Here is a 25,069-nt window from a genome sequence, read left to right on the forward strand (position 1 = left end):
TGGGGCCGCACTGCAAGAGGCGGAGCCGAGAAGGGGCGGCCTCGGAGCGCCGGGATAAGAGCGCAGCGTGCGGGTAGCCTGGATCCAGCGCAGTGGTCCGGCGATGTCGCTTGTGCTGCTGAGCCTGGCCGCGCTGTGCAGGAGCGCAGTACCTCGAGAGCCGGTAAGCCCCCTGCAGCACCCCTTAACCCATCTCCCGGATCCTGACGTCGTCTGACCCGCCACTCCAGGCTGTCCCGAAGGCGTGCGCGGACCGCCGGCTGGAGGGGCATGCCTGCACCCTCGGGGCAGCCCCGGACATCGGCGTCAGGCTGCTTGAGTCAGGGGCGTGGGAATCAGACAGACCCGGTCTCAGATGCCCCCTGTACTGTTGGTTCTGTCATTTCTGCTCACCAAACTCCAAGTCCTGAACGGTAAAACGAAGGGCAGTACCGAACCTACCAGGGTCTCTTAAGGAATAACGACATGGCCTGCAATTAGCGGCGAAGGGCTGGCACGTTAGTCAGCACTCGTTATTGTTACTTGGGGTCTGCTCACCTGTTGGGGCACAAGAACTGTTTCTCCATTAGCACCCCCTCCCTTTTTGGCCATATTGATTACCATGTTCATTCGTGAAGACAGTTTCCTTTCTTCCCCAGTGCCCTGAATGATCGAGGGAATCTTCTGGGTCACTGAAGAGAAAACAGTTCATTCCCCAAATAACCTTTGAAACGATACCCCTGCCCTCTTAAAATAGCATATAGCATCAAGCTCCGTAGTCACCTGCTGGTGGACAAACCCCATTCACCGTTTCCAGATGTCTCCAGCTCCTGTCCTTCCCCTCTGTGTCACTTCAGAAGCCCCCTTGACTTTTTGCACTGCAGGGAAGAATTCATCCCTTTTGCTGTAGTTGCTACAAGGCCAACAATTTGAGCTTGGTAGCATTTAGGGTTGTTGCTTGGCTGGTCTCACCGGCCCTTTGATAAGAACTCAGCTCCTGATATGATGGCTTATTTGTTTAAAATAATAATAATAATAATAATAATAAAGTCTGGCCGGGTGCGGTGGCTCACGCCTGTAATCCCAGCACTTTGGGAGGCTGAGGCGGCCGGATTGCCTGAGGTCAGGATTTCAGGACCATCCTGGCTAACATGGTGAAACCCCGTCTCTACTAAAAATACAAAAAGTAGCTGGGCATGGTGGCAGGCGTCTGTAATCCCAGCTACTCAGGAGGCTGAGGCAGGAGAATCACTTGAACCCGGGAGCTGGAGGTTGCAGTGAGCCGAGATCTGCACCACTGCACTCCAGTGTGGGCGACAAAGTGAGACTCTATCTCAAAAAAAGAAAAAAAAGAATCTGATGATATCCCTTAGAGTTCATTTTTTTAAAGACAAATAAATGATTGACAATTTTGCCCAAACTCAAATCACTCAAACCATCAAAAGTCTTAGGAGGCCTTAGAAGGTGTTTGGAAATGTAGATGCTCCGCAGGGTGTTCCAGAGCTGCTGGACATATCACAATGAGTCTTGTCATTTGAGCTTGCTGCTGGCTAAAGCCTCAATATTTTAGATTGAGTAATTTATTCCAGAACCAAAGCACAAATTATTTTTTTTTTATGAAGAAACATGAGCAGCTAACTTCAAACGATTTAGTACCAGCTTTTCTTGAACACAAATAATTGCTTATGGTTTCCTTAATTGCTCAGTGAGTCCTTTTGTGTTAGAAGGGGAATATTTTAAAGAACCTGAGGAAAGTACCCTGGACTGCATTCAGAGCTTTCTTTTGTTCATCTCCTTGGCATAGCTACTCCTTAACCTGGGGTAGCCCAGTAAATACTCCAGGCCATCCTAAAATCCTAGAGTTAAACGTTAGAGTGTGAAGGGGCCTCACATCGGTCCCAAGTCATCCCCTGCTTGCAGCAGGGAAGGCTGACATCCAGAGACAGATGGAGACCCACCTCTGGTCTTCAAGTGAGGTTATGCACTGGCTTGGGGATCAGGTATACTGATGGCTAATCCATGGTCCGTCATAGCCTACAGTGGGGCAGCTTAGTTTTGCCCTAAGCTGTGAAGCAGAACCAGTTCATCTTTTATTGAAAGTTTGTCACTTGTGTATGCATGTAAGGGGAAAATGGTGTTCTACCTAATTTGGCAAAGGAGAGCTTGTGGTTTGCCGGCTTCAGCATGACGCTTGGTTTTCTTCTCTCCCACAGACCGTTCAATGTGGCTCTGAAACTGGTAGGTACATTAGAGAATGGGTATTTGGGGCGTTACATTGAAAGCACAGCTGGACTTTTAGGAGGCCTAATATAGGCAATAGGTCATCGAAGACCAGGCACAGGGTGAACCATTGCTTTACTAGCTGTTGCGGATGAAGTCTCTGTCTGCTCAAAGCAGAACTCTGGGGCTCCATGGGAATGAAGACGTGTTTCAGACAGGCTCGCCTCTTGGCCAGTCAGGGTAGGACTTGCCATATAAGGTGGAAAATGATGCCTGCCACTCTGCAGAGGAAGATCGAGGCCGTGAAAGGAAGGTCACTTAGAGTTGGGACCAAGAAGCAAATGTTTCATAGGAGAGCGGGGGTTTGAGATGGTGACATTTGAAGAATGGGTAGGCTTCTGCCCAAAAAATGTGAGTGGGGAGAGTGAGCTGGAGGAGAGATGGCACCAGCAAAGGTTAGGAGGTGGGAAAGTGGGGGTTGTGTGGGCCAACTGGCTGGAATCCAGGGGCGAGGCCTTAGGAAGGCAAGGCTGACTCTAATAAACATGTCAAATACACTAAATATATACATATGTACATACACAGGCACCTGGAGTGGTCCCAAGTGCTCCGCAGGTGGAGGCCAGGAGGCTGAGAGTACTTCTCTTAGAGCAGCATTATCTCGGCTATAAATCAACCAGCACTAAGAAACATTTGGCCTTAGCAGGAAGAACTGAGGAATTGTGTCAGGCGTGGTGGCTTATACCTATAATCCCAGCACTTTGGGAGGCTGAGGCGGGAGGATCATTTGAGGCCAGGAGTTTGAGATCATTTTAGGCAACTGAGTGAGACCCCACCTCTACAAAAAAACAATTTTTTTAATTTAAAAAAAAAAGAAGTGAGGAATTGTGAATGGGGGAAGGTTTGGGGTGAGTCACTGAGAGGAGATGGCATGGCATCAGATTGGGCCGGGAAGGAGAGTGTCATGGAAGTCTTGCCTTTTCCCAGGGCCGTCTCCAGAGTGGATGCTACAACATGATCTAACCCCTGGAGACTTGAGGGACCTCCGAGTAGAACCTGTTAAAACTAGTGTTGCAACAGGGGACTATTCAATTTTGATGAACGTAAGCTGGGTACTCCGGGCAGATGGTAAGTTTGCATCTATCAGAGATAAGGCCCAAAATGTCTGCTAAATCAGAAATGTGCAGGCTATATGAACCATTAATTCCCCTCCTAGGCATAACCAACAGAAATACATGCATACATGCACCAAAAGCCACATACTAGGATGATCTAGTAACACTACTCATAACAGGCAACATTAGAAAGCACTCAAATGCCCAACAGTAGAAAGGAATCACCAAATAAATTCCGTTACAGCAACAAGAATGAATGATCTGTAACTACATAGAACAATATGGATGAATGTCACAAACATAAGAAGGCAGATTCAAAAGAGTTTGTACATTTATACCTGTGTGCATGCCTGCAGGCATACATGCCATATGATCCCATTTACAGAAAGTGCCAAACAGACAAAACCAATCTACTGGTTAGAAGTCAGGAGAGTGGCCAGGAGTGGTTGCTCACGCCTGTAATCCCAGCACTTTGGGAGGCCGAGGTTGGTGGATCACTTGAGGCCAGGAGTTTGAGACCAGCCTGGCCAACATGGCAAAACCCCGTCTCTACTAAAAATACAAAAATTAGCCAGGTGTGGTGTTGTGCACCTGTAATCCCAGCTACTCGGGAGGCTGAGGCACGAGAATCACTTGAACCCAGGAGGTAGAGGTTGCAGTGAGCTGAGATCGCACCACTGCACTCCAGCCTGGGCAACAGAGTGAAACTCCGTCTCAAAAAAACCAAAAAAAAAAACAAAAAACCAGGTGCAGTGGCTCACACCTGTAATCCCAGTACTTTGGGAGGCCAAGGTGGGTAGATTACTTGAGGTTAGGAGTTCAAGACCAGCCTGGCCAACATGGTGAAACGCCGTCTCTACTAAAAATACAAAAAATTAGGCAGGCATGGTGGCACATGCCTGTAATACTAGCTACTTTGGAGGCTAAGGCAGAATAACTTGAACCCAGGAAGTGGAGGTTGTAGTGAGTCAAGACTGCGCCATTGTACTCCAGCCTGGGTGACAGACTGTCTCAAAAAAAAAAAAGTCAGGATAGTGGTTCCTGCTGGAGTAGGAGTGACTGAAAGGAAGCGCGAGGGAGACACCTGAGGGAGTTCCTTAAACTGCATACTGGTTGCATGAGTGTCCCGACGCAGCAAGTGGTACACTTACGATCTGCGTACTTTTCTGTGTATGTACTTCATGGAAGAAGATAAGGTAAGGCCAGAGATGATTTCCCCCACCTGACTCCTGTTTAGGGAAAGCACTGGCTTAGATAGATTACTTTTCTACTTCCCAGGTGACGTCGTGAAGCTTTTGGCATTTCCCCAAGATTACGCTGCAAGGCACCATGTGCGTTCTTTCAGTGAGCTACTCCTGGGATCCTAATGCCCATCCTTTTGATTTCCATCTGCTAAATTCAGATTGGAAAAAAGTCTACCCAGTCAAGAATCCATGAGCACCAGGCACAGAGAGAGGAGTCACCTACAGTCTCCACTCAGGAGGATTCAGAGGGGTAGGGGAGGCAGACACAGGCACAATGTCAGGGGAGTCCCAGAAGGGAGCTATGCTTCATCTGAGTGGGACAGGGCGAGAGGAGCGGGAAAGGGGCCCCGGTGAGGCTGCTTTAGGTGAGATGCGGCCATAAGCGTTTGGGCTCTTACCTGGCACAGAGTGAGCTTTTTGACAGATGTGGTTATATGCTGTGGTGCATGAGTGAGTTGGGCTTTAAAGGAGTGAGACTTGAAGAGGCAGATAATGGGAGGAAGGGGCCTTCAGGGAGAAGAATCAGCATGGATAAAGGTGCAATCGGAACAGGTGTGGTTTAGTGATGACACTCTTGGAGGGTCTTTGTGCGTCTCCCTGAGGCCAGCCTGTTCCTCTTAAGAGACCCAGAATAGTGCAGAGCGATAGCCACCTTTGCAGGCATCCTGTGAAATTCAAGCTGACCTGTGAGGAGGTGGGAGCTTGGGCTTTGGAATCTGAATTCATATCTGCTGCTTGCTGATGAGCTTTGTAAGTTTAAGCAGAGCTCCCTGAAACTTCCTAAGACTCACAAACCCCATCTATAAACTGGAGACAGTGGTGCCTACCTTTCAGTACTATTGTGAATATGAACTGAGACATAAAGTAAAGCATGCTAGTAAAGTATCTGGTATCAAGTGAGCCACACAGCAAGTGCTAAATAAACCAATGCCCTCTTGCCTATCTCGGCAGCCAGCATCCGCTTATTGAAGGCCACCAAGATCTGTGTGACGGGCAAAAGCAACTTCCAGTCCTACAGCTGTGTGAGGTGCAATTACACGGAGGCCTTCCAGACTCAGACCAGACCCTCAGGTGGTAAAGTAAGCACTTTTTTGTTTTTTGTTTTGTTTTTTGAGATAGGGTCTTGTTCTGTCACCCAGGCTGGAGTGCAGTGGTGCAATCATGGCTCCTTGTGACCTCAATCTCCTGGGCTCAAGCGATCCTTCTACCTCAGCCTCCCAAGCAGCTGGGACTACAGGCATGAGCCACCAGACCTGGTTAATTTTTGTAGTCTTTGTAGAGAGGGGTTTCACTGTGTTGCTGGTCTTGAATTCCTGGGCTCAAGCAATCTGCCTGCCTCAGCCTCCCAAAGTGCTGGCATTACAGGTATGAGCCACTGCATCCGGGCATAGGCACTTTTATGTATTTGGCTAATGGTTGCTGAAAGCTAGGCCCTTTGTTTGGGGAGCATGGATGATGTGCTGCTCACACAGGCTGGTAAATAGCTATGACTCAGAGCTTAGAGCAAGATCCCTTGGTTCAAATCCCATTTTCGGCTACTTCTGTTTTGTGCCTTTGGTAAGTCAGCATCTCTGGGCCTCAGTTTTTCCCTACCAGCCGAGGGAAGAGAACTGGATTTAAATTAGATCCTGGCTTTAAAACTTTATACTTCTGTGATTCTATAAATTGTGTAGTGCTCATTCCCTAAGTAGGCATTGGTTGGAGACCTAAGTTTTCACAGAATAAGTAATGAAATACAAACTAAAAGGGCAACACACTAAGGTATACTGTTTCTGTATTGCAGTGTTTTGGGAATTGAGAGTTCCTTGCTTTGCCTTTCAGTGGACGTTCTCCTACGTCGGCTTCCCTGTAGAGCTGAACACAGTCTATTTCATTGGGGCCCATAATATTCCTAATGCAAATATGAATGAAGATGGCCCTTCCATGTCTGTGAATTTCACCTCACCAGGTAAACTTCTTCACTTGTTTATTATTCTTTGTCTTGCTGGGATGCCTGCTTTGAGATATGTACAGAGAGAGCCCAGGGAACCCTGGATAAGGCTTTTGGCCTTGCTAAGTCTCAGTTCCCTTATCTAAAGCATGGACACAGTAGTAACCATACTTTACCCACAGAGCAGAGAGGATAAAGTCAGGTAAAATGTAGAGAAAAGCCTGTTCCTGTGTGCCAGGCACTGTGCTGAATACTTGACATGCATCATCTCACTTAAGCATCCCAGCAACCCCAAGGTTGGGATAGCTGCATTTTACAGATGAAGAAACTGAGAGGTTAAGTCACTTTCCCTGGGTTATACACACAGTAAAAGTGAAGCTGACATTCACACTCTGGTCCTTCTAAAGCAATGCAGCTGAGCCACTCTTTATATCACTGATGCAAAATGTTTGTTCGTTCCAATCTCAGCTTTCTAGGATGGGCTGCCTATGGCTGGGCCTCTGAGGATCCACAGACTCCAGTTGGCTTGTCCCCCAGCTGTCCATGAGAGGCAGGGTGGTCCCAAGTTGGATGCTGGGCCCTTGCCCCAGCTCTGTGGCACAGGACCAGTTCTCTGGTACGACAGCTGCAATGTCACACACAGGGATGTGATGAGGATAAGACAGGATGGTGTGTGTGAAGGGTCCGTCTGAGCCGAGTCACCCTTTCCATACCCTCATCCTGTCATCTGTCACAGGCAAGGCATCAAAGCCAAACGGGTGATTTCCACTTCACTGCTGGTATTGGAGATTGTGGTCCAGGGTGTTTTTGGTGCTGCACCATTTACTACACGTAGGTTCCAGCTTTCTTGATGAGAGCAAACCTCATTTTGTTTTCAAATAAGCTTTTTTATTTTGGAATTATTTTATTATTTATTTATTTATTTATTTATTTTTTAGACAGAGTTTCACTCTTGTCACCCAGGCTATAGTGCAATGGCACCATCTCAGTTCACTGCAGCCTCTGCCTCTTGGGTTTAAGTGATTCTCCTACCTCAGCCTCCCGAGAAGCTGGGATTATAGGCATGAGCCACCACACCCAGCTAATTTTTGTATTTTTAGTTGAGATGAGGTTTCACCATGATGGCCAGTCTAGTCTCGAACTCCTGACCTCACGTGATCTGCCCACCTTGGCCTCCCAAAGTGCTGGGATTACAGGAGTGAGCCACCGTGCCCAGCCTTATTTTGGAATAATTTTAGATTTACAGAAAAGTTGCAAAGATAGCACAAAGAGTTTCCATATACCTCTCACCCAGCTTCTCCTATTATTAGCATCTTATATTACCATGATACATTTGTCAAAACTAAGAAACCAACATTAGTACATGTCTGTTAACTAAACTCCAGACTTTATTTGGATTTCACCTGCTTTTTCATGAATGTCCTCTTTCTGTTGCAGTTGCAGTTAGTCCCTGTGTGTCTCTCCTCTGGTCTGTAACAGTTTCTTAGTCTTTGTTTTTCAAAATCTTGATGGTCTTGAGTTCTGACCAGGCATCCTGCAGAATGTCCCCCCGTTTGGGTTTGTCTCGTGATTAGACAGGGAATTCATATCACAGAGGTGCCGGGCTCTTATCGCATCCCATCAGGGGTGCATGGCACCCACATGACACCAGGCTGGGGGTCACCATCAACACTAGATTGACATGGGGCCTGCCAGACTTCTCCATGTAAATCTACTGGTTTTCCCAACTCTCGTGTTTGGAAACAAGTCACTAATTCTACCCCACCCAGGGGTGACGGTATGGGAGTATTAGGCTTCACGTCCTAGAAGGGGCAGCGTCTACAGATATTACCAAATGTCATTTTCAAATGATGGATGGTTTTCGAGTCTTCTCTTAGGGATCGAAGACACTGTTCTGATAAAGGTTGTATTTAAATTAGACTCTGGTTATCATGTCATGGGCAGATGTTCTCCTGTTTAACAGTAAAATGTTAGAGCCCCATTTGAATTTGCCATCTTACATGTGGAATGTTTTGACAATTTGTTACAGGTGTGGCATGTGTATGTGGGTGTGTACCTGTTGGCAAAGGGGGTGGGGCAGAGATAGCTTTTTCTAAAATGTAAAAACTTTCATTCAAATTTACAGGCTGCCTAGACCACATAATGAAATATAAAAAAAAGTGTGTCGAGGCCGGTAAGTAAATACAGCATTTGCTTTTATTATTTGAAGAAACTTGTAACTTGAGGCAGCATAGCTCTCTTCATCTTTGCACAGATGAAGAAACTGAGCCCTAGGGGAGAGTCGCATATCCAAGGCACCCCCGATGGTGGCAACAGAAGCACCTAGGGCTCCTGATCTCCAGCAAGCACTTTGCCCACTGAGTGGAGCAGCCTGTCCAGAAAGGGTTAGACCCTCAGTACATTTACATAGTGGAGCAACAGTCACAAAGAACCACCCCTACCCCCTTGGGTAACAACATTTTAGCCCAAGTGGCTCAGCAGTGCCAAAGGCTCTTCCTGATTGACGGGAGTCCTATGAGCCCTTCCACCAGCCCAGACCAGCACCTTCCACCTGTGGCCATGGGGACCCTAAGAACCTTCTGTTTGGATTAGCAAACATTCAAGGTGGGAGTGTGAGTTCGCTGAAGGACTTGCCCACAAGTATGCCCTCAACTTGTGTCCTCAAAGAGGATCACTTTTCACAGGCTAGCGAATTTTACCCCTTGAATTTTGTAATAATCCCCTGTAGGACTATCAGTCCCTAGTACCCACTTTCCAAGGGTTTGTGTAAATTTCTGAGTATTATAGTGTTGGAAAGCTAATGAGGCTAGTGGTATTTGGATCAGTCCAGAACTTTTAGGCACCCTTCACCGCACAAGGCATCCCTGGTACCCTGTCAGACAGCTGTGCATGCTGTCCTTGCTAGAAGGCAGATTTGGATGCTGGGCTTCCCACTGAGGGTACAGGGAACACTGTAGGTGTGAGGAGGTCAGAGGGCCTTGAAGTCAGTCCTGGACCTGAATTCCTAAAGAAAGTTCTGAGCCAGGGCCTGAAATGGTCTCTTCGGTGGAGAAGATAATTTCTGCTATTATACATTGTGTTCCTGGAAATCAATCCAGTCCTTATTTGCAAGTCACATGAATGAAATGACTTTTTCTGCCAGAGCAGACCTATCAGGGTATATCCTCTAAGCTATGAGCCATTTCCTTCTTTCTTTGCATCCAGTGAAGTTGGCAGAATGGTCTGATGGATGAAGCTCCTGGAACACAAAATATTCTAGTGGTTATAGTCCTGATCGTGAATTCACTTGCTCTATAGCCTTAGACATGTTTTCTAACCCGTGGCTCCTTCTCCCCATCCTGGGAAGGAGAAAATACTGACCCTATCCCTTAACTCAAAAGACAGGTTGAAAACAGCAGTGAGTAGCAGAACCAATCCATGCCTCCCACCACACTCAGTCCAGGGAAGCTTTTTTAGCAAAGCAGCGATGTACGGATCCCCAAACTGTCTTGGGCAGCAAGTGCTTTGAGACTCTGGAAACAATGATAAAAAGTTCACTGTGTAGCAGCGTCCCTGTCTCTTGGACATTGTTCCTGAGAACTTGGATTGTTTCCATAAAGCCCTGTGGGGAACTTAAATGAGGGAAGAGTTAGCAAGTTCATCTACATGGTTCTCTCTCAACTCATAGGAAGCCTGTGGGATCCGAACATCACTGCTTGTAAAAAGAATGAGGAGACGGTAGAAGTGAACTTCACAACCAGTCCTCTGGGAAACAGATACATGGCTCTTATCCAACACAGCACCATCATCGGGTTTTCTCAAGTGTCTGAGGTACTTCTTCTCTTCATCCCCTTCACCTCGCCCTCCAGCTTTCCTTAGTGCATTGAAGGAAAATGGGGACAGTATTGTCCAAACGTACTGGGCTACTTTGATGAATTCAACAGATAAAAACAAGTCCCTGTGGGCATCCTGAGAGATATCACTGTGAACCTCAAGCCACAGAAAGAAAGAAGTCTCTGAAGCAGGAAATGGGCCCTTCTTTACACACGGTCTAGTGAAAGGAGTCCTTTTGGGAAGCAAAGCTGCTTTGCTGGAAGCCTTCAATCTACTCACTCCTGTGCCTCGTAATTCTGTTTTTGCAGGGCGGAGGTTGACACAGGGTCTCACTGTCTCCCAGGCTGGGATGGCTCAGTGGCACAATCACAGCTTACTGCAGCCTCCACCTTCCGGGCTCAAGTGATCCTCCCACCTCAGCCTCCCCAGGTAGTTGGGACTACAGGCACGTGCCACCATGCCGAGCTAATTTTTTCATTTTTAGTGGAGACAGGGTTTCACCATGTTGCCCAGGCTGGTCTCGAACTCCTGGGCTCAATCCATCTGCCTGCCTCAGCCTCCCAAAGTGTTGGGATTACAGGCGTAAGCCAGTGCGCCCGGCACCTCATAATTCTTGACTCTGTCTCTCTTAGTCCACACCAGAACAAACGCACGCGAGCTTCAGTGGTGATTCCAGTGACTGAGGAAAGTGAAGGTGCTATGGTGCAGGTAAAGTTCAGTGAGCTGCTCTGGGGAGGGAAGGGACATAGAAGAGTTCCACTATTCATTGCTTTTAAGGATGTGTTCTCTCTTGTCAAATGCACTTCTGCCAGCAGATATGAGTTAAGTGGCATTCATGGGGGCTCTCTCGCTGCAGCCTCCACACTGCTGAGGTCAGGAGGTCGACGTGGCAGTCGTGGTCCCTTTTGCTTGTATTAATGGCTGCTGACCTTCCAAAGCACTTTTTATTTCCATTTTCTGTCACAAACACTCAGCACTCAGGGATAGCAGTACCATTTTACTTTCCCAAGCCTTTAACTGCAAGATGAAGCTGCAAAGGGTTTGAAATGGGAAGGTTTGAGTTCCAGGAAGTGTATGAACTCTGGAGACAGGCTGCCAGTCCTCTCTGGGCCACAGGGGACCCAGCTGAACACAGGAAGTTGGAGCAGTAGGTGCTCCTTCACCTCTCAGTACATCTCTTTAAACTCTAGTTTTTGAGGTGGGGACACAGGAGGTCCAAAGAGTAAGGAGCTTCCGTGCTCCATTCCCTGGAATAAAAAGTGCTCAGACAGGCCAGAGGGGGCAGGCACCAGCCAGGATATGTTGGCTGCTACCCTTTTCTGGAGAACCACATACTTCCCTTACTACAGGGACTTGCAAGTCCTAAAGCACTGGCTGAAGGAAGCCAACAGGATCACTGCTGCTCCTTTTTTCTAGAGGAAATGTTTGTCTATGTGGTAAGATATGACCTAGCCTTTTTAGATAAAGGAACTGGTATGTTAGTAACATGTACAAAGTTTAGGTTCAGACCCCGGGAGTCTTGGGCATGTGGGTCTTAGGTCATTGGTTTTGACTTTAGGGCTTTGTTACAGATGTGTGACCAAGGGAAAAATGTGCGTGACAACACTAGAGGTAGGGGTGAAGCCAGAAAGAAGGGAAGTTTTGGTGGAAGTAGGAGTCATGGTAAGATTTAGCTCTGATGCATGGTGTGAACTTTCTGAGCCTCTTGTTTTTCCTCAGCTGACTCCGTATTTTCCTACTTGTGGCAGCGACTGCATCCGACATAAAGGAACGGTTGTGCTCTGCCCACAAACAGGCGTCCCTTTCCCTCTGGATAACAGTAAGTGCCCAGTCACTTCAACCAGATGATCAAAGTGGCTCAGGACACACAGTCACAGCCCCCCACTCAGTATGTGGAAGGGTGTGTGTGGGGGTAGTGCAAGGGGTCCCTGCCTGTGTACACCGAACTGGGGTGCAGAGAAAGCTAACAGTGCTGTCCCAGAGAACCTAGAATCTGAGTAAGAACAGGTTTTATTTGTAAAACCACTCATGACTCTTTATAAAGCAGGATACACAAAAGGGAAAAAAAATACACAGTGCAAAATGGATGTTCTGAGTGCCACAAGGATCTGCTGAAAAAAGTCAAAGGTGTAAGACAACTGGGTATATATGAGAATGAATATTTCACCATATTCTGATTCTCTTACCAGTCTCAGTGGCCCCGGATAGGCTGTTGGTGTGGTCACACGGCCAACATTTGGATAACAAATGAGAAATAATGGTACCGCCTCACTGGTGCCTGAGAACAGCATGTTTCGGAAAATGTCTCTGGAGTTAGAGATGTGTTAGCTTTTTCATTACAGATGGAGAAATACAATGTTTACACAACAGACCGGGGTGGGGTCAAAAGTTGGAAGGCGTCATTAGACTCAGCCAAATGAAGTGAAGACAACCCAGGTGCCTGGCAGTCCTGACTTGCGTGTGGGCAAAGCCTTACAGATTCCTGGGCACTCTGTGCCTGAGCTTACCTGATGTTCCTGTGAGGCAGGTGGCACTACCCTCCATGTATGTCAGTCTAACAAGATGACCTGTAAAAATGCCATCTATACGTGCTACGTATGTAAGCAGTTGTACCGAGAATAACATTAATTCCTTAAAGAACAAAAAAAAACTGGACAGAAACCCTAGTTCCTACTGTGAAAATGCCTGTGCATATCAGGAGAAAGTCAGAGATTTTACGACTGTTCTTAACATCCTAGGTCCCATATCCCTTTTGAGAATCTAATGCAAGACCTGCACACTCTAGGGAAAAAGATATGATTGGCAGACTCTCTAAAGAGCTTCTGACTGATGGTTTTAAAGGCATCTAAACCTCTACAAAGTGGCTGGGCACGATGACGCATGCCTGTAATCCCAGCTACTTGGGAGGCTGAGGCAGCACTGCTTGAACCTGGGAGGCAGAGGCTGCAGTGAGCCGAGACTGTGCCACTGCACTCCAACCTGGGCGGCAGAGCGAGACTCTGTCTCAAAACTAAAAAATAATAAAAAATAAATAAACCTCTACAAAGTATACAAAGTCTTAGTTTTTAAATAAGAGATATGTGTGGATTTGTTTTCCAAAGGTGAATAAGCTTTGTTTTCTCCAGACAGAAGCAAACCGGGAGGCTGGCTGCCTCTCCTCCTGCCGTCTCTGCTGGTGGTGACATGGGTGGTGGTGGCAGGGATCTATCTAATGTGGAGGCACGGTAAGGGTTATAATTCTTTAAAGACATCCTCATAAGGAAATAACATATTGAATTTTTTTTTAAAGAAGATTCCTCAGGAGGCAATCACATGTTGGCATTTCCCTGAGTTAGATAGCATTTATGTAATACCTTCAAGTGCTCCTACGGAGACTGATACGAGCATCACTGGATTACACATGCCAGGTGAAAGTAGGGTCAGGACTTCCAGATCTTCTGACTGTCCCATTTTTACCATTGATCCATCTACCAGTACTGAAATGGGCAAAAGATGGCTGATAACAAATTACACTTTACTTGTGATGGTTACTCTATGCTAGTTCCTGTTTTTTAGAAAACAGTTCTTCTGAGGTGTAAGAAAAGCTTTCGCTTGGATTCATACACAGTTGGCCCTTGAACAACAGGTTTGGAGTGCACAGAGCCACTTACACCTGGATTTTTTCAATACATACACTGGAAAATTTTTTGGAGATGTGTATCAATTTGAAAAAAAAAACTCAGATGAATTTATTTTTCAATTAAAATATTGAAAGAAATTAAGAAAAAGGTATGTCATAAATGCAGAAAATGTATGCAGATCCTAGTCTACTTTATAATTTGCTACCATACCAATAGTTAACTATTTTAACTATTAAAAGTTAAAAAATGTATCAAAACTTAAACACACACATACCAACTGTACACAGCACCATTCACAGTTGAGAGAAACATGAGCATAAAGATGTGGTATTAAATTGTAACTGCATACCATTAACTGCAGTGTGCACTGTCCTGCTGTTAATAATTTCCTAGCCACCTCCTGTTGCTACTGCGGTGAGCTCAAGTGTTGCGAGTAGCCACTTAAAACACCATGTGATGCTAATCATCTCCAAACGAGCAGTTTGTCTCTCCAGTAAATTACATATCACAGTAGAAAGTATCTCCAGTGGTTCTCTTGTATTTTTCGTGTTTAGTGCAATATTGTAAACCTTTAATAACACCTTAGGACCCATACCAAGTGCCACTAGTAATGCTGGAAGTGCTCCCAAGAAACAACATCACGAAAAAAAGAAAAAAAAAACTTTTTTTTTCACTACAAGAAAAAAAAGCCAAATTGCTTGATATGTACCATAAATTGAGGGTCTGCAGCTGTGATTGTTCACCATTTCAAGATAAATGAATCCAGCATAAGGACCACAGTGAAAGAAGAAAAAGATTAATGAAGCCATCACTATAGCTACACCAGCAGGCATGAAAACCTTGCACATTTTGCAGAATACCTTTTAATCCTGTATTGAAAATGTAGCTTTTATGTGAGTGCAGGATTGCTATAAGAAAGGCATAACTGTAGACTCAAATATGATTTGAGAAAAAGCAAAGTCATATATGACAACTTAAAGCAAAAGGAAGGTGAAGCATCTAAAGCTGGAGAATTTAATGCCACTAAAGGATGGTTTGATAATTTTAAAAAGTGGATTGGCTTAAAAACTGTCAAGATAACAGGAGAAGCAGCTTCTGCTGACCAAGAGGCAGCAGATGAGTTCCCAGATGCCATTAAGAAAATCACTGAGGAGAAAGGATACCTGCCTGAACAGGTTTTCGGTGCAGATGAAAGTGTCCTCTTCTGGGAAAAAAATGCTACAAAGGACATTGATTAGTAAGGAAGAGAAGCATGCATCAGGATTTAAGGCAGGAAGGGACAGGCTAACTGGACTGCTTTGTGCAAATGCAGTTGGGTTTATGATCAGGACTGGCCTTATCTATAAAGCTGCTAACCCCCTGGCCTTGAAGGGAAAAGATAAACACCAGCTGCCAATCTTTTGATTGTACAATAAGGAGGCCTGGACATTGAGAAAACTTTTTTCTGGGTTGGTTCCACTGATGCTTTGTCCCTATAGTCACAAGTACCTTCCCAGGAAAGGATTGCCTTTTAAAGTTCTTTTGATATTGGACAATGCCCCCAGCCACCCAGAACCCCACGAGTTCAACACCAAAGTCCTCAGTGGTCTCCTTGCCCCTAAACACATAATCATTTGGCCTCTAGATTGGGAGCCATAAGGACCTTCAAGGCTTATTAAACACAGTACTTTATGGAAAGGATTGTCAACACTATGGAAGAGAACCCCAACAGAGAGAACAACATGGAAGTCTGGAAGGATTACATCACTGAAGATGCCATCATTGTGACAGAACAAGCTGTGAATGCCATCAAACCCAAAACAATACATTCCTGCAAGAGAAAACTGTCCAGATGATGTGCCTGACTTCACAGGATTTACAACACAGCCAATCAAGGAAATCACGAAAGAGGTTGTAGATGTGGCAAAAAAGGTGGGGGGTGAAGGGTTTCAAGATACGGATCTCCGAGAAATTCAAGAGCTAACAGATAACCACACTAGAGGAACAAAGAGAAGACAACCTGATGGAGACGAGTGCTTCCCAATCAGTGTGAGGTGATGATGAAGACGACACAGAAGCAGCAGCGCCAGAAAACAAATTGACATTAAACAATCCGGCAGGTTTCTGATCAGTCAAGACTGGTTTTCACTTCTTTTATAACACAGACCCTTCTATGATACAAGCATTAAACCTAAAGCAAATGGTGGAGGAAGGATTGGTACCATATACAAATATTTTTAGAAAAATGAAAAAGTAAAAAAGTCAGAAATTATGATGTATTTCTGTAGTTACACTGAGGCGCCCACCTCTCCAGCCTCCTCTTCCACCTCTTCTGCCTCTGCCACCCCTAAGTCAGCAAGACTAACCCCTTTCTCCTCTTCCTAGTCAGCCTACTCAACTTGAAGATGGCAAGGATAAAGACTTTTCTGATGGTCCACTTCCATTTAATGAATTAGTAAATATCTTTTCGCCTCATGATTTTCTTCCATTTTTTTCTCTAGCTTAAATATAATAGAGCACATAATACATATAAACATGCAAAATATGTGTTAATTGGCTGTTTGTGTTCCTGGTAAGGCTTCCAGTCAACAGTAGGCTATTAGAAGTTAAGTTGTGGGAAAATCAAAGGTTATAGGAGATTTTCAACTGCATGCAGGGCCAGTGCCACTCCCTGCCATGTTGTTCAAGGGTCAGCTGTACTCTCTAAGGACTTTGCCAGCTTAAAAACATGGAGTATTTTAATACAGAAACCAGAGTATTTACATACTGTGCTCGAGGCAGAGCTCTTAAAAAAACTTCTCCTCCTCTTCTCCATACCTAGAAAAGGAAATACAAATGCATCCTTTGAGTCATTTGTGATGTTGTAAATAGAATGAGATTAACTCCATGCTCTAAGCTAAGAAAGCCACAGGGGCACTTGGACCTCAGGAATACTTACAACATTTAGGGATGGTGTCTGACCTGTATTCAGTTTTATAGCACCATATAGGGCAGAATTCCAGGTAAGTTCCAGGGGCTGAAAAGGGGTGCCACTTAACTTTGGGAACTGTAAAGAGACTACTACCTGCAGGTAAAAGACAGTACAAGCAACTACTGAATTGACCCAACTCAAAATGTGAGGTGTAGAGGCCAAGTGTCCCTGTTCATATACAGCACTAAAAGTACTGAGGTTACAATCACCCACCTCAAAGTATCCTTTTTTTTTTTTTCTTGTTCTTGAGACAGGGTCTCACTCTGTTGCCCAGGCTGGAGTGGAATGGCATGATCTTGGCTCACTGCAACCTCCGCCTCCTGGGCTCAAGTGATCCTCCCACCTTAGCCTCCTGAGTAGCTGGGACCACAGGTGCGTGCCATCAAGCCCAGCTAAGTTTTGTACTTTTTGTAGAGATGGAGTTTCGCCATGTTGCCCTGGCTGGTCTGGAACTCCTGGACTCAAGTGATCTACCAGCCTTGGCCTCCCAAAGTGCTGAGATGACTGGTGTGACCCACCAAACCTGGCCAACAAAATATCTTAAACCTAAAGTTTCTATGAATTTATTTGAAAAGAGAAGGCTTGGTTGAGAGGATTGTTTTAGTGAGAGGGACTTAGAAAATACTGCTTTTAAAATAAGTGCGGGGAAAAGAAAGAGAGATCAGACTGTTACTGTGTCTATATAGAAAGAAGTAGACATAAGAGACTCCATTTTGTTCTGTATTTGAGAAGCTGTTAATCTGTGACCCTACCCCCAGCCTTGTCCTTGCAAGAGACATGTGCTGTGGTGACTCAAGGTTTAAAGGATTTTGGGCTGTGCAGGGCGTGCTTTGTTAAACAGGTGCCTGAAGGCAGTATGCTTGTGAAAAGTCATCACCATTCTCTTAATCTCAAATTCCCAGGGACACATACACTGCCAAAGGTCGCACACTGCCAAAGGTCACAGGGACCTCTGCCTAGGAAAGCTAGGTATTGTCCAAGGTTTCTCCCCACGTGATAGCCTGAAATATGGCCTCGTGGGAAGGGAAAGACCTGATCGTCCCCCACCCTGACACCCGTGAAGGGTCTGTGCTGAGGAGGACTAGTTTAAAAGGAAAGAAGGCCTCTTGGCAGCTGAGATAGAGAAAAGCATCTGTCTCCTGCCCGTCCCTGGGCAATGGAACATCTCGGTGTAAAACCCGATTGTATGTTCTGTTTACTGAGAAAGGAGAAAACCGCCTTAGGGCTGAAGGTGGGACGTGCTAGCGGCAATACTGCTCTTTATGCACTAAAAAGGTTTATGGAGATGTTTGCATATGCATATCAAGGCACAGCACTTTTCCTTAAACTTATTCAATGTCACAGAGATCTTTATTCATATGTCTTACTGCTGACCTCTCTACCATGATCCTATTGTCCTGCCACTTCCCTTTTTCTAAGATGGTAAAGATAATGATCAATAAATACTGAGGGAACTCAGAGACCAGTGCTGGCGTGGGTCCTCTGTATGCTGAGCTCCGGTCCCCTGGGCCCACTTTTTCTTTCCCTATACTTTGTCTCTGTGTCTCATTTCTTTTCTTAAGTCTCTCGTTCCACCTAACGAGAAACGCCCACAGGTGTGGAGGGGCAGGCCACCCCTTCAAATAAGGTTTAAAAAGTTAAGGTTTAAGCATCAGTGTGTTTCAGGTGATGTGTTCAAAAGGAACATCAGGATGTTTTTCCTTGCTGTCACTAACAAGGCCCTTGGTGCTCAGCTGACATTCTCTAGCAAGGGTTCATTTGTCAGGGATGGTTTAGAGTGAAAGCCTGCTGTTTACTGTTCACAGATAACAAATGCTTTTCTCCCCTGACAGAAAGGAACAAGATGACTTCCTTTTCTACCACCACACCCTCCATTAAGGTTCTTGTTGTTTACCCATCTGAAATATGTTTTCATCACACAATTTGTTACTTCACTGAATTTCTTCAAAACCATTGCAGAAGTGAGGTCATCCTTGAAAAGTGGCAGAAAAAGAAAATAGCAGAGATGGGTCCAGTGCAGTGGCTTGCCACTCAAAAGAAGGCAGCAGACAAAGTTGTCTTCCTTCTTTCCAATGACGTAAACAGTGTTTGTGATGGTACCTGTGCCAAGAGTGAGGGCAGTCCCAGTGAGAACTCTCAAGACCTCTTCCCCCTTGCCTTTAACCTTTTCTGCAGTGATCTAAGAAGCCAGACTCATCTGCACAAATATGTGGTGGTCTACTTTAGAGAGACTGATACCAAAGACATTTATAATGCTCTCAGTGTCTGCCCCAAGTACCACCTCATGAAGGATGCCACTGCTTTCTGTGCAGAACTTCTCCATGTCAAGCAGCAGGTGTCAGCAGGAAAAAGATCATAAGCCTGCCACAATGGCTGCTGCTCCTTGTAGCCCACCCATGAGAAGCAAGAGACCTTAAAGGCTTCCTACCCCACCAATTACAAGGAAAAAAAGTATGATGATCCTGAAGCTTACTATGCAGCCTACAAATAGCCTTAATAATTAAAACATTTTATGCCAATAAAATTGTTTCAAATACTGCTAACTAATGTAGCATTAACTAAAGAAACTACATTTACAACTTCAAAGCTAAATTAGTTTTATACATAGAAATCTGGGGGGGGAGGGATTGCATTGGGGAGTTATACATGATATAAATGATGAATTGATGGGTGCTGACGAGTTGATGGGTGCAGCACACCAACATGGCACAAGTATACATATATAACAAACCTGCACGTTATGCACATGTACCCTAGAACTTAAAGTATAATAAAAAAAAAAAAGAAAAAAGAAAAAATATTATTCTTACACTGAAAAAAAAAAGAAATCAATTAGTTTTAATTGAAAACTATAACCATTTTGATAATGCAACAATAAAGTATCTTCCAGCCAAACATCTAGTCTTGCATAGTCCATGCATTGCAATGTACACAGAACTGTTTAGCTAATATTCTATGTTTAATTAATGAATACTAAATCTAAGAACCCCTCACTGGTTCACTCAATAGCATCTTAGGTGAAAAACCTTCTATTACATGCAAAAAATCACGGTTTTTAAGATAACAAAAGTAGGCAATAAACAAGCTGAACCCACCTTTACTGAACCAGATGATCTAGTATATATGTAACCACTTGTATGATTTAGTATTTGCATAAGACCTTCCCTCTACAAACTAGATTCATATCTTGATTCTTGTACAGGTGCCTTTTAACATGAACACCAAAATACATTACCCACAAACTTGTCTACTTTTGCCTAAAGTTACCGATTAGAGGTCACTGTCAGAGTTCTCAGTTTCTTAGTTAAATGAAAATAATTAAGTTGAAAGCCCTCTTGAAGTAACCTTTTTATAAATCAGTTATTATAATGGTTTACTTAAATAAAAAACAGGGCTGGGTGCAGTGGCTCATGCCTCCAATGGTAGCACTTTGGCAAGGCCGAGGCAAAAGGATCACTCAAGACCAGGCTAGGTCACAAAGCGAGACCTCAATCTCTACAAAAGATTTTAAAAATTAGCTGAGTGTGATGGTGTGAGCCTGTGGTCCCACCTACTAGGGAGGCTGAGGTGGGAGGATCACTTGAGCCCTGGAGGTCAAGGGTACAGTAAATGGTGATTGTGCCACTGCACTCCATCCTGGGTGACAGCGAGGCCCTGTCTAAAACAAACAAACAAATGAAAAAACCCCCACAGAATGACAACACAAAAGATGGTGAATTTTGTCTTCCAACTTTTTACTCTTCTAAAAGCAATTTTTTTTTTTTTTTTTTTTGAGACGGAGTCTCCCTCTCTTGACCAGGCTGGAGTGCAGTGGCGCCCTCTCGGCTCGCCATAAGCTCCACCTCCCGGGTTCATGCCATTCTCCTGCCCAAGCCTCCCAAGTAGCTGGGACTACAGGCACCCGCCACCATGCCGGCTAATTTTTTGTATTTTTAGTAGAGATGGGGTTTCACTGTGTTAGCCAGGATGGTTTTGATCTCCTGACCTCGTGATCTGCCCGCCTGGGCCTCCCAAAGTGCTGGGATCACAGGTGTGAGTCACTGCACCTGGCCTAAAAGCATCTTTTTCTTAATGCAGAGGTTACATTATATTAGCATATATGTTTTTTTCTGGGAATGCTTATTTCACACAGCACAATACTGAATCTTCTCTGGAATGTGGATCAATTTCAGGTGGATGACTATTAAAATGTGTATATTTGCAGATTATCCTTAAAGGGCCACCTCATGCCTTCTAATTTATGTCTTATGGATAAAAAATCAAAATGAAGCATAAAATAAAAACTGTGTCCAGCTTTACAAGTGGACACTTAGTAATGGCTGAGGCAATATGTTTAATGTAGCAAATTTCACTTATTTGTCACGATCAGTTTTCACAGTGCTTGTAAGTGCTGGTAACAGAAGATGGACATGGTTGAGGTCAAACTTGGACCAGAAACCAACTTCCTTTGAATCAGCTCTACCAGTTATATAAGAGCAATATGCTGTTAGTTCGTGAAGAACTATTTAACCAGAAATACATTATGTTTTGTTTTGTTTTTCTGAGACGGAGTCTCGCTCTGTCGCCCAGGCTGGAGTGCAGTGGCGGGATCTCGGCTGCAAGCTCCGGCTCCTGGGTTCACACCATTCTCCTGCCTCAGCCTCCCGAGTAGCTGGGACTACAGGCACCCGCCATCACGCCCAGCTAATTTTTTGTATTTTTAGTAGAGATGGGGTTTCACCATGTTAGCCAGGATAGTCTCGATCTCCTGACCTCGTGATTCACCCGCCTCGGCTGCCCAAAGTGCTGGGATTACAGGCGTGAGCCACCGCGCCCAGCCCAGATACATTATGTTTTTGAAAACAGGCAGCTGATACAAAATTGCGTTGAAACACCCCAGAAACATAAATGACATCAATATTCTATAATGTTGTTAACACATTTAAAAAATAAAACATACAATTTTCAAATTGAAGGCACACATCCCAGTTGGTACTGGCAAGTTTAAACTATTTTTAATACTAGTAGACTCTTCATTTGTAACCTACTGAGCAGTTACAGAGGGTACTCCCATTGATACAAAATGCTCTAGTACCGGCATTTCTCTACATCCAGAGTTCTTTCTATATTCCATTCTGATTTCCATCTCTTACCTGTTCCCTGCTTTTGTCCTTCCGTCTCACCCCCATCTCCAGCCTTGATAAGCGAGATGGCGGAAGCAGGTGCCTAGGAGCAAGCAGCAGGAAGCAGCACTTTCTCACTCCTCCCAGAGCGCTGGGCTCCCAGACTGTGTTCCTGTCTCTGGACAATGCCTTCTCTTCCTCCTGGGCTCAGAGGGTTTCACCAGAGCCTGGACCACCAGTGGTAATAGCTGTATTACTTAGATTTTGCTTCAGGATGCTCAGAGGTTAAGGTCAACTAATCATACTGAACATCATGAACTCCAGAAGCTTTCACTTAATCCTTCACGTAAAGGAAAATTGGGGCTTGATGACTAAGTTGGTAGTATTAATAACTACATCAGTCACCATTATCAGTATAACACAAGAACTCTAAATTATACCCAAATCATTTCTATTTAGCTTTAGGAAGAAAACAAGATTTCCTTTTCAGCGTTTGTTCTGTTTTGGCCAAATAAAAACTGTTTTCTTTCTTCCTCCAAGCTCACCCTAGGGCATGTCAGATAACAAAAGCCAGTCTGCCCAGCCTTCCATCTTTACCTTTGGAAATCGAGACTTGAATGGGTCCCATTCTTTTTCTGTAATCCAACAGAAAATGAAAAAAACCAAAAACAACCAAAACTTTTTCCCCCTATTTGGGATTCTAAAAGGACATATGAGTCACATCGTAAGTGCACTTAACTCAGACAACTTTAGATCCTAATGAAATACTAGACAAGAGAGAGAATGGCATGAGTGGACAGTTCTCCCTCGTCACACACTACCCCTCATGGTTTTATGAGGCTGCCTACTGATGAGATTCAACTAGCCAACTTAAATGAAGGGCTTCACCACATGAGAAACTTCAATAGCAATGTTTACATCACTGGGGAGTTTATGAGACCCTGAGAGAGGGCAAGAGAGTTTACAACTGAAGAGTAAGTTCCTATTTATTCTCAAATGCCCTGACCAAACTGCTCAAAAGCAGTTTATAATTTCAAACCAATGTCATGTCCTCAACATAAAGTTCAAATTCATTTACTGTCCATGACACTTAAGCATCTAGGCTAATAAATTATAATACATATATTCTGTAAGAGTCTTTTATACCAAGAAGCTTGTTTTTGGTCTTCAGCAGTGACATTTCCTCCCCATTCACCACACAAACGCAGCCCGCTCTCGTAACATGCGGACACCAAAGCGCTGCCACTCTCGCTGATAAATCCACAGTTCTTGTGTTGTATCTAAACAAGCCAACACTGCCCCTCCTTTCCATGCAATCAGCCGGGGGTCCATGTCCTATAGAAGGGATGAAGACATTTCAGCCTAATCACATAAGATACATACTCAATCATTTACTTGAATATGGGGCCGAGAAAAATCCCTGCTGAGTCAATACCTAGTAAGCCAGGCTTTCAACCTGTATTAAAGACAGTAGTACTTATGAACTACAGGCATCTTTCTCTTTCAATAGCCAAGAAAACTTTTAAATTTTTATAACTAAAGATGCTATTATTTACAACTATTGCACAAATACTGTTTACCCTGTACACAGGAACATATACAAATGACTTATTTATTTTGAAGTTTGAATGGAATAAATAGATCCCCACAATCCCTCCCTCAGGATTAAAAAGAAATAGGAACATTTCCAGGAATTGTTAGTGACATTTAATAAAACACACAAAATCTATTTCTAAATTCCTGGGTTTATCTTTCAAGATAGTTCAAACCAAAAAGATCCTTAAACATCATCTGGTCCAGGGACCAGAAGTAGATCCTTAATATAAAAAAGAGATTAAAATGGAGCTGTTCTGGCTGGCAGGGCTTGAGAGCAGTCTGTCCTTCCCTTGCCCAACAAAGGTGGAATTCAGTCATGCTAGTTTAGGGAGCACGGCAGGGGAAAGCAGCAGAAATCCAGTACCTTAGGCCAGAGCACCTTCCACCACATCTATGGTTTGCTGAAATTAACTTTCCCACTTGCCCTAAGCCCTCAAGAACTCCTCAGAAACAAGCTCATGCCTCCTGGGATCTGATCTGTCCACATACAAGGCTAGTTTCATTTGTATACAGTCCAACTTGCAGAATAAAACAACCTACCTTAGGCCTTGTGATCACATCCACATTTTCAATAATTCGCCTGAACGATGGCGGCATTTTGTTGAGAATTCTGTGCTGCAGAAATTCTTGAGCTTTATGAAACATCAAACCACCTCCCACCACTAGGATGGAGCTGTACATCTTCTTTTTGGTATCATCGGATGCTGAAAAGACAGTGACATCCTCCATGCTTTTTTCTCCACATCCATAATTCTAGGCCAAGCCACCAACACCTCTTGCTTGGGCAAGTGCAATAGCCTTCTCAAAGATTTCCCTCCAGCCCACCCTCCACACTGCAGCCAGGGGAACCCTACAAAACACAAATGTAGGTGTGTTGCCACGACACTGCAATCCTACTTGCAGGATTAGGATCAAAATCTTTAACAGTCCGAGTGTGGTGGCTCATGCCTGTAATCCCAGCACTTTGGGAGGCCAAGGTGGGTGGATCACCAGGCCAGGAGTTCGAAACCAGCCTGGCCAACATAGTGAAACCCTGTCTCTACTAAAAAGACAAAAATTAGATGTGAATGGTAGTGCACGCGCCTATAGTCCCAGCTACTCAGGAGGCTAAGGCAGGAGAATCACTTGAACCCAGGAGGCAGAGGTTGTGGTGAGCCGAGATCATGCCATTGCACTCCAGCCTGAGCAAGAGTGAGACTCTGTCTGAAAATAAATAAATAAATAAAATATTTAAAGGGACCCACAAGATCCACTATGGGTGGTCCTCACCTGCTTCTCTAGCCTCATCCTCACACCCTGCTTCCCAGCCACATTGATCTTCACAGGCTTCTTCCTCTGTCCCATCTGTTACTGCTAACTGACCCCTTTCATCATCCTTTACGTCTCTCTCAAGGGCCGCCTTCCTCAAGGAAGCTTTCCCTGCCTCCCACCTTCCATACCATCCCCTAGGGAATAAAGATTCTATGTGAAATTCCTCAAATTATTACACAAATGTGAAAT

At 44.7% G+C, this 25,069-nt stretch overlaps 2 protein-coding genes across 4 annotated transcripts in view; one reads left to right on the forward strand and one right to left on the reverse strand.

Annotated features, from left to right (window-relative positions):
* Positions 1-19,414, forward strand: IL17RB (interleukin 17 receptor B). Its single transcript, XM_010376185.2, has 11 exons — positions 1-163; positions 2,193-2,217; positions 3,187-3,327; positions 5,510-5,637; positions 6,380-6,506; positions 8,614-8,661; positions 10,156-10,298; positions 10,935-11,009; positions 12,021-12,120; positions 13,427-13,525; positions 18,704-19,414. The coding sequence occupies exons 1-11, from the start codon at positions 104-106 to the stop codon at positions 19,228-19,230; spliced, it is 1,473 nt and encodes a 490-aa protein (XP_010374487.1). The 5' UTR covers positions 1-103; the 3' UTR covers positions 19,231-19,414.
* The window catches only part of ACTR8 (actin related protein 8), a 23,833-nt gene continuing 11,057 nt past the window's right edge, over positions 12,294-25,069 (reverse strand). Inside the window, exons 12-14 of one of the 3 annotated variants that reach the window (XM_010376181.2) lie at positions 24,110-24,273; positions 23,120-23,308; positions 12,294-16,717 (exon numbers count right to left, since the gene is read on the reverse strand). In XM_010376181.2, the coding sequence (XP_010374483.1) occupies positions 23,165-23,308; positions 24,110-24,273 (308 nt within the window). In that variant the 3' untranslated portion in view covers positions 12,294-16,717; positions 23,120-23,164. Of the gene's footprint in view, positions 16,718-22,941; positions 23,309-24,109; positions 24,274-25,069 lie in introns of those variants that run through there. The other 2 variants (XM_030925641.1, XM_010376184.2) reach the window with 2 other exon arrangements.

This window comes from Rhinopithecus roxellana, chromosome 1, assembly GCF_007565055.1.
Source record: "Rhinopithecus roxellana isolate Shanxi Qingling chromosome 1, ASM756505v1, whole genome shotgun sequence".
NCBI classification, from domain to species: Eukaryota; Metazoa; Chordata; class Mammalia; order Primates; family Cercopithecidae; genus Rhinopithecus; species Rhinopithecus roxellana.